General features: G+C 43.3%; 1 protein-coding gene across 1 annotated transcript; it reads left to right on the top strand.

The window, feature by feature from the left end:
* The first annotated feature begins 2,865 nt into the window (after positions 1–2,865).
* Positions 2,866–8,301, top strand: LOC311374985 (protein canopy homolog 3-like). Its single transcript, XM_084490702.1, has 6 exons — positions 2,866–3,116; positions 3,864–3,990; positions 4,315–4,411; positions 4,723–4,845; positions 6,556–6,673; positions 6,931–8,301. Exons 1-6 carry the CDS (start codon positions 2,978–2,980, stop codon positions 7,206–7,208), a joined length of 882 nt encoding a protein of 293 aa, XP_084346828.1. The 5' UTR covers positions 2,866–2,977; the 3' UTR covers positions 7,209–8,301.
* The last annotated feature ends 1,747 nt before the right edge of the window (positions 8,302–10,048 follow it).

A 10,048-nucleotide genomic window follows, 5' to 3' on the forward strand; every position in this document is an offset into this window, starting at 1 on the left:
TAGTATCTAACCCTTTCTACTAATCCACTGAGCAGTCTAACGAGAGAGCCCCTCTCCTGATGTTTCACCAGAGACCACACATACGTGCATAAACGTGCACATCACACACGTGCTTGCACGCTAACAAACAAATGCACAGACACACACACACACACACACATGCATGCATGCACACACATACCCAAACAAACACACGTTTGCATATGCACTAACGTACACACATGCACTTGCACACACATGCACGTACAAAACACTTAGACATGCGCAAAACAAATGTGCAAACACACACACACACACACTGTCAAACTGACACACAAACACACAGATCTTGTGGCTAAATCAATATAATGTAATCTTGTCTGTGTCCTATGGGGAACACACAGGGGAGTGAGGATGGTCAGTCAGAGACTATTGATCTGGGATTGGATATTGATCCTGTTTATCACTGATTGATGTGTATGGATCAGACACACAGCAGGTTTATGACTTCATACACAGGAGTGAGTGAGTGTGTGTGTATCTCTGTGTGTCAGAGAGTGTGAGTGCACGTTATAAACGTAATGAACCAATAGGGACAGAGTGATAGAGGAAGGAGAGGGAGAAGAGAGACGAGCAGAACACACTGATGAACACAACCAAACATACTTGCAACACAACACAACACTGCACACACACACACACACACACTAACAAAAATATAGACAAACACTAACACACGCACATTGTACTAACACACAACCACATTGATTATCACACACACACACAGACACACACACACACACACACACACACCGACTAAGAAATACATACAGGGGCAGTCACGTGGTGTGGGTAAACACTGGCATGGGAAACAGGAGAGGAGAGAGCATTGTTGCCATGGTTACCACTTCATTGCCACGGTTACCGCTGTGTCATTGTCATCGTTACATTGTTGTCACTGTTACGTTGTCGTTACACATCGTATCGCCAGGTGTAACTGACACAAGACGCTGTGCCGTCGTCACGGTTACCAGTGTGTGCACACACACACACGCACACACACACACACAGCACGCAGGGGAGGGTTGGTTACTATGGGTACGGGTGCACTGAGCACACAGGAGTCGAAGGGCTATCATTTGACTTGGCTTGTCATCAATATAACTATGTACTCAATAACATGTGCACACACACACACACACACACACACACACACACCATTCAGGTCTCCTGTTTGTGAAGCTAAACAGGGTCTTAAGCTTTAAATCCATGTGTTTGTTTTGTGTGTGTGTGGTGTGTGTGTGTGTGTGTGTGTGTGTGTGGATAGAGTGTGTGTGAGAGTGTTACAGTGTGAGTGTGTGTGTGTGTGTGTGTGTGTGTGTGCTATAGGTCTATGGTATTTTTCTAGAAGCAGATGCTAGTGCACGTTGTCTGTACTTTAATAAGAAGCTTCCTTATTAAAACCTGAAGAGACTCCTTCACTGTCGCACACACGCACTCGCACACTTTCTCTCAAACACAGTTTCACAGAATCATGCGCATGGACACATACGCACACGGTGAGAGAGGGAGAAAGGAGTGGAGGGGAGGGTTTAATAAATATCAACAAAGCTTTCTGTGTCCATTGTGTGGGCTGGTGAGCTATATATTTCCTCTTCCCATCTCATATCATCTCCCTCCATCTCTCTCTCCCATCACCTTCCATCTCTCTCACCCCCATCACCCTCCATCTCTTCTCTGAATCTCTCAGCCCTCTCTCATCTCCTTCATATCTCTTCTCTATTGCTCTCCTCACTCTTCTCCTTTCTACCTATCTCTTTTCTCTCTCTCTCTCTTTTCTCTCTCTCTCTCTCTCTCTCTCTCTCTCTCTCTCTCCTAGCTCTCTTTCCCTCCCCTCTCTCTATATATATATCCTCTTCATTTCACTGTCGATCGTCCTTCCACCAACTCAGTGTCAAGTTCTACTCTGAGTCATGGATTGATCTAACTGCCTGTGTGTGTGTGTGTGTGTGTGTGTGTGTGTGTGTGTGTGTGTTGTGCCAGGTTGTTTAATACTGAAGTGCCTCTTTAAATCACTTCACAACCGATACACACTTATACACACACACACACACACACACACACACACACACACACACACACACACACCTACAGACACACAATCATACAAATCTGTAATAATTATTAGTCTCACTTGAATCTTTCACCTCTTAGAAACCAGACTAGACCAGACTGGACTAGATCATACAAGACCAACCAGACTAGACTAGACCAAACCAAATCACACCAGTGAGACCGGACCAAACCAGACCAAACCAGACCCAACCAAACCAGACCAGACCAGACCAAACCAGACCAGGCCAGACCAGACCAGACTAGACCAGTCCCAACCAGACCAGACCAAACCAGACCAGGCCAGACCAGACCAGACTAGACCAGACCAAATGCAAATGAACACACACACACACACACACACACACACACACACACACACACACACACACACACACACACACACACACACACACACACACACACACACACACACACATTCAGATATGCATAAAAACTGAGACACACAGATACATACATAAACAGGACGATATAACTCATACGTTACAATTTATACGTTCATACGACAAATTATAACTTCATACGTTATAATTTGTCGCCCTCTGTTGACAAAATTGTGAATGGTCAGATCTTCTACGCACCAACTAAAAGCGCATAATTTCTGAGTCTTCTCTATGAGCAGAAACGCTGACCCGAAAGCATCATCCTCACTCCGTCCATCTTCCTCTCCCTCCCATTGGTCGAGCAGCTGCCACTTATCTCTCTCCGATTGGCTCGTATCCCCACCAGCTGCCCTGCCCCATGCGGAAGTGGAGCGTCTATCTTCACTGAGCGGCTTTCACAGCGATGTATTAATAGAATGTAAAGAGCCACAAACATTTGGTCCTAGATTGGACTCATAACATCGATAGAAAAAAATTGGATCATGAGAGGTCAGGTTGAGCCCGTCAACATGATTCTGACGGCGTGTTTGGCGGCTGTGGTTCTGAACTGTGCGGTGCAAGGCGCTCAGAAGAAGGACGGTGGAGACGACGAATGGGTCCATCTTCCGAACAAGTGTGAAGGTAACACCACCTACCGCGGTCAGAGATTCATTATATTAGGTTAAATGTGAAGGTGGCAGCACACACCGTGTTCAGAGATTCATAATAAAATGTTACAATGGAAGGTAACATAACCCCCCGTTTTCAGAGATTCATAACATTGTTAAACATGATGGTAACACCACCCGCCGTTGTCAGAGATGAATAACCATAGGTTAAATGGGATGGTAACGCGACCCATTGTGTTCAGAGGTTCATAACAGATATGATATGTTATTACTATAACGATGGCCACGGGAGCTATCTGTCTCTAATTCGTGATTCATAAAAACGCTTGGCTGGGGTGACGGGATTGGTTGGTTTTACATGGCAACCAACCCCAGGGTAATGGAATTGAAACCAACCAGTAATTCTTTGCTTAAAATTGTACGTGTTTGCAGAAGCGAAACCCTTCCAGTTTCTCTTTTAATTTACCTGAAAGAACACTTCTCCTTTTTAGAGTCACACTTCATACTGTATGTGACGGGCGGCCAATCTCTCAATGATCACTGTGGCTCTCTGTCCTCTCACACTCTCTGTCTCTATGTGTGTGTCTCTCTCCCCTTTCTCTATGTCTCTAATGTCTCTGTCTCTCTTTGTCTCCCTGTCTCTCTCTCTCTGCCTCTTTGTCTCTCTCTCATTTGCTTCTGTCTCCCTCCCCTCCCTCTCTATCTCTGTGTTTCTCCCCCCCCCCCCTCTCTCTCTGTGTCTCTGTGTCTCTCTCCCCAGTGTGTAAGTTTGTCAGTATAGAGATGAAGTCAGCGTTTGAGGAGACGGGGAAGACCAAGGAAGTGATTGACACCAACTACCGTTTCATTGACACCAAGAACACGGCGCCAATCAAATATGTCAAATCGTAAGAAGGCTTATCACACACACACACACACACACACACACACACACACACACACACACACACACACACACACACACACTGGGGGACAGGAATGAGTTCACTTCCTGTGGGCCGTCTTAATATAGGCTGTTCTCTTCCTCTGTCTCCTATTTTTCTACCACTTTCCCTTTCCTATCATTGATTGTCTTCTCTTCTTACCCCTTTTCTCTCCCATTCCTCTCTCTGACTCTCTTCTCCCTCCTCTCCTCCTCTCCTCCTCTCCTCCTCTCCTCTCCTCCTCTCCTCCTCTCCTCTCCTGCCTACCCTCCCTCCTGGTTTCCATAGTGACCTGCGCTTCATTGAGGTGGTGGAGAACGTGTGCCAGCGCCTCATGGAATACAGTCTGCACAAGGAGCGCCAGGGCAGCAACCGCTTCGCCAAGGTCAGAGGTCACCTCTCTTATGGATATGGAAGGAGAGGGCAAACTGTCCCGCACTCTTGTTTATTAAAACATCTCGGGGCTAGTCCTGTTGCAGTCGGAAGGCAGTCGGGTCTACAAGTGTTCACCATGACAGTCTCATAGGGAGAAATATGATGATGCATTTAGTGGTAATTAATTTAGTTTCTCTCTCTCCCGCTACACCCACCTTCCTCTCTCCCTTCCCATCCTCCCTCTGTCCTTCCCTCTGTCCCTCCCCATCCTCCCTCTCTCTCCCCCCTCTCTCGTTTCCGTCTCCCCTCCCCGTTCCCCAGGGTATGTCAGAGACCTTCTCCACCCTTCATGGGCTGGTGAATAAGGGGGTGCAGGTTGTCATGGATATTCCCTATGAGCTCTGGAACGAGACGTCTGCCGAGGTCGCTGACCTCAAGAAACAGGTAGCTCCGCCCCCCACCTCCTCCTCATTCATGTATTCATGAATCTCTTCATCTTTAAATCTCTGTGTCCAGTCTTTCATTCATCCTCCCTCTATCTATTCTCCCCTTCTTGCATTCATTTTTACATCCATTTTTAATATGGTTTATTTGTGCATTCGTCATTTCATCTTTTCATTCATTCATCTGTTCCTACATTTCATCTTATTCCTTAATTATTCATCAAATTATTTTTCATCAATCAATACATTTTATTCATGCATACATTGCTTTACCCTTTTCTCGATACGTGCTAGGGGTGTGCGATTTGACGATATTAGATTGTGAACGATTAAAATATCTGGATGATCTGCCGCGATCTTCCTTTAAAGAGAGATTGTTAGCTTCGTACTACGGTGAACAGTTCTATCAGTTAAAGATACTGATACGGTTCTATCAGTTAAAGCTCTATGACTCATACACGCATCCATTTTTTCAGGCCAATCTTAAATCGCACCTTCTTCCACAAGGGTTAACACCTTCAATAAGGGTTAGGCCTCCCGGACGTCTAACACAACGGTGTGTGTGGATGGTGAAGCATTATCTGAACAGCTGTTTATTTTTGGTATCCTCACCATGAGTGAGGGTTAAGCCTTTCGGACACTAATCGTATATCGTCAGGGTGTCTGGCGCATTTCTCATGTTACATTGCTCCCTGTACTGCTCATACACAACGGCAGTACAACAAAAAGTATCACAAAGTTGCCGTGGGTCTTAACACGCACCCTCCTTCCTATACCCTCACTCACACTTTAATGTTATGTAGGTCATCTTTCGAAACCAATGTTTCCCAAAGCTGTCTATAGGCGAGGCGCAGTGAATGTCGCTAGACTTGGTCCGTTGATTGTCCCAGCTGAATATCGAGTAAACATGCACAGCCCTTGTTAGACTTTATTTTCTTCTACTGTTGTACCGTTGATTCCACCGTCAAAGTCTTTAGCATATCTCATCAAAATAATTATTTTCTCTTACCCATGGTTAATAGCCTATGTAAGCCGAATGGGTTGGATGCAGGCCTATTAGAATGTGATGTAGGCTAGATCTGTAGCATGATCTGAAAGCTATAATTTATGTAATTTGTTAAAATGGCATTATCATCAGTCAGGTATAAGTGCGTTAAATTAAATTTATTTTTTAGAGGTGACTGGTCTCATACATGTGCTGTATGAGACTATTTAGCCTTTAGACCGCTCCTGCTTAATTTCTGACCAATCAGGGCATCTCTTCTCTGATTTCAGGGAATCTATCCTGCCATTCACATATATCTAAGGCCTTGTTATTTTGAATAAGGAAAGTAGTTTGGATTTTAAGCCATTTGCAAAACATGAAAAATAATCGTGATAAGATTGTGAATCCTGCCTGAAAGAAATTGTGATATGATATTTTGGCCATATTGCCAACCCCTAATTCCCGCATTCATCCACAATTTCATATTTAATCCATTCCTCTTTTAATTTGAATGAATATCTTCATCCTGTTATCTGCACTGATCGTCTCATCTATTCACCTCTTCCTCATGTATTTTCCTCCTCCACGTCATTCATCAGCAATTTATGCTATCCATCTCTTCATCATATGTCATTGTTAACTTTTATTTATGTATTTATTTCTTAAATGATTTGGTTCATTCATCACTCGGCCCTCTTTCCATCCCTCCTCTCATCCTCTCCACAGTGTGATGTGATGGTGGAGCGGTATGAGGACGTGATTGAGGACTGGTACAAGGGCACCCAGGAGGAGGATCTGACCACCTACCTGTGTGAGAAACACGTTCTGCAAGAACAGGACCGAGGTACGCGCACGCACGCACGCACGCACGCACACGCACACGCACACACACTTTCGCTCTCTCTCTCCAACCTCATTCAATTATGTAGCGGCAATGACCATTATTTTATGACCTTTCGTTTCTCTTTTTGTTTTATTTTTTCTTTATTTCCCTGTTTGCCTGTTTGATTTCTTTTCCCCCTCCTTATTTATTTTTCCATTTTACTTCCTACGTTCATTAAAATGTTCAAACTGCTCTCCGTCCCTCTTCCCTCGCTCCAGCCTGCCTGGCGGAGGAGTGGAAGCCCGAGAAGAAGGGAGACCCGGCCGCCCTGGCGGAGGACAGGAAGAAGAAGAGCAAGAAGGGAGGGAAGAAGGGGAAGGGCAAGGACAGCTCGGAGCGAGAAGGTCCCGCCAAGAAGAAGAAGGAGAAGAAGGGGAAGAAGAAGCGAAGCAAGGCGCCGGTGGATCGCGTGGAGGAGAACGAGGAGGAGAGGCTGTTGTCCGATCAAGGTATCCAGGCCACGGAGCCTCTTCCTGGGCAGAAGACCGAGCTGTAAGCCCGTCTCCGGAGCAACGACCAGGTGCTCACAAGTACCCCGCTGTCGCCACCACGAGCCTGCGCGTGAGGAGCGGTGCGTGACGGTGGAGGTTGTCCAGGTGGACGCAGTGTGGGCTCTACGTTTCAGTATCATTTGACATCTTCTTTCCAACTTCTCTTCCCTGTTTTCTTTTACCTTTTTTTTAAAAAAAAAGAAAAAAAATTGTTTTTCTTTTTTTCTGTCCGTGATTTCATTTTCCTTATTTTTTTTTTGCATTTTTGTTTCTTCTTTAAAGTGGCAGTCTCGAAGATCTCCAAAGATTTAAATTTTAATAAATGTCAGTTAGGTCACTATCTATCGCCGAATGAGGTATCACCATGGTGATGAGCCGATATGGCCCAGTGATCCCTGGAGGTGTGTAGCTAGTGACGTGTTTTCCATCCCCGGCAGTGGTTGTTTTACCAGTGAGGGTAGGCGGAGCTACGCCAACAGACTCTCTCTTCAATTCCCTAGTGTGTGGAGCGGTGTCGTTTTTAGCGCCAAACAGAGATGTTCGAGATTGCAACTTGAGGAAGCAAGACCCAGATTGTGTGTTTTTTGTTCTCTGCTGTAAACTGGAACTCTGCTCCTATCCTAATGTGAAATGTGTTTGTGTGTGCGTGTGTGCCCAAGGTACTGTGTGAGTGCTGAACTATTGGGATACTTGTGTGTGTGTGTGTGTGTGTGTGTGTGTGTATGCGGGCATGTTTTAATATTATTATTTTTTGTTTGTTTTGAGCTTTTGTCCAGATTAGATTTTTTATGCAACCGTGCAGGAGTCAAGCGTTCTTCACAAAACATCATGACGTCGTCACCCCTGGACCCAACGGATGACATCATCGTCCCTCGTCAGATTAATTATGGCATCACACACACGCACATGCACACTCACTCTACAATATCAAGGCCTGCTTTTTTAGGACTACTACATCTAAGGGAATGTTTGATTTATATGTTGAGGATTAAGAGATTTTTGTATTGTTCACCTTTTTGTGTTCAAGAAAGTGTTTCATGTTTGATTGTACAGCAGACCATGCTGCTTTTATGTTGGTGTGTGTGTGTGTGTGTGTGTGTGTGTCGTGTTTTTTAGCCATCAGTGATCCAGTGTAATGCAAGAGTGTGTCAATAAAGGTTGGTTTCTCGATTTTAATCCTTTTTTCCAAATGTGATTTACTACATTATTATTTAACCAGGTAGAACCGGGATATAAAGTGCTGCAGTCCCACAATTGAACAAACTTGATAGCCTAGAATATTTAGAACAGTAGGCCTACACAACAAACATTATTTACTTCGCACATTTAATATGATAAAGTATGAAACACAGTGCTGTACATGGAGAGATAAGAAAAAAAGAAATATATTCAGAGATAATAGGCCTACTAAAATATTATTGTCACATTGACACGTTGATTTATAGGGATTTATCTCCTATCTTCCATGTCATCAGAATCATAAACAGAAAAGGTGCCAAATACATTTTCACGTAGGCCTATGAGGAATTTTTCTTGGTCTTCAGTGCGCACGATATCTACAAACAATAAACGATAAACAATAAACAATAAAGCAAGTGGTCCAAATACAATAAGATTTCCAAAAATAAAAAATAAAATAAATTAAAAAGACACTCTATATACAAATGAACCGTAATAAATCCCAAACACTTTTATCTGAAGAGAGCGGCGTCACGCGAGAAGTTTTTAAACAACCCAGGAGAAGCGACGGTTAATTTTTAAATATTACCAGGTGGGTTTTGTTTTGTACCACCGTCTAATTGATGGTGCATTTGTAATCAATTAATTCAAATTTGGTCGATAAACACTATATGTAAATGTCGCCGATTAACAGTTTGCTCTATGTTTACGTTCTAAGTATAAACGGTGAGGTGAGGTCAACATTGAGAATAATGACATGATATTTGATTACATGATTTTTATGTGCTTGGTATTTTGTCTTTCATGCTCCCGATGGAGTCTACAGAGATATGGTCGGAAAGAAATCAACATGTCTCAGATGTGGTTTACCCACACGAAGCATGCTTAGAAGGTAAGACTGTTGTATTCAACTGCAATTAAACACCAATAGATACAGTTATGAAGAAGTATAAATTGGCAATAATAAACGATGAGGACATTTCAGATCATGACAATTTCAGTGCGTCTGTCTTTGTGGGCCTGGCTAGAATATTTCATTCATGAGTGGATTTATAGCCTATGACTGAATGTAGAATAAAGACACACTTTTAAACACAGTTCTGACTAGGAAAATAATTGATCGTATGCATTTCCTGTTCATAACTATGACTTTAAAGGCGCCTGTCTGTGTTTGCCTGGTAGCGATGTGAACAGTATGTGGTTATTATTTCCCAGAAGGTGTAATAACAGGTGTGACCACTAGAGAGAGCCCGATGTATACATCTGCGATCGACTTGGCTGTCAGAATTAATGCAAGATAAAAATAAAATAAAATAATTTGGGCGAAAGTGTTTTAAAATGTCAACCCTAAAAAAAAAAAAAAAAAAAAAATATGATAACAGTTGTCATAACTGCAGTCACATTTTATTTGTGCACTGTGCAAAAACAAAAATGCTGCGTGCACTATATTTTAACAGAATTGAATTCCAGTTCTTTGTGGAGATGTCAGTCATTTGACAAAGAACCAAATCTACTTAAGCTGTAACTAAATGAAATGGTGTTTGTGCTGTGTCACTAAGGCTTTTAATCCCAACGCCATATTGTCCCTTCAACAATCAAATCTCTCCTCTGATGCAGCGCTCAAATTAAATGTACTTTGTGTGTGTGCGTGTGTGTGTGTGTGGGA

Source organism: Micromesistius poutassou (genome assembly GCF_964030765.1).
Source record: "Micromesistius poutassou genome assembly, contig: SCAFFOLD_5578, whole genome shotgun sequence".
Taxonomy (NCBI): domain Eukaryota; kingdom Metazoa; phylum Chordata; class Actinopteri; order Gadiformes; family Gadidae; genus Micromesistius; species Micromesistius poutassou.

Bases quoted from the DNA above. Each gene is read 5' to 3' on its own strand.
- LOC311374985 (XM_084490702.1), top strand. From the start codon at position 2,978: ATGAGAGGTCAGGTTGAGCCCGTCAACATGATTCTGACGGCGTGTTTG. The intron at 4,846-6,555 runs GTAGCTCCGCCC...TCCTCTCCACAG, and splicing joins TCGCTGACCTCAAGAAACAG to TGTGATGTGATGGTGGAGCG. The intron at 6,674-6,930 runs GTACGCGCACGC...CCCTCGCTCCAG, and splicing joins TCTGCAAGAACAGGACCGAG to CCTGCCTGGCGGAGGAGTGG.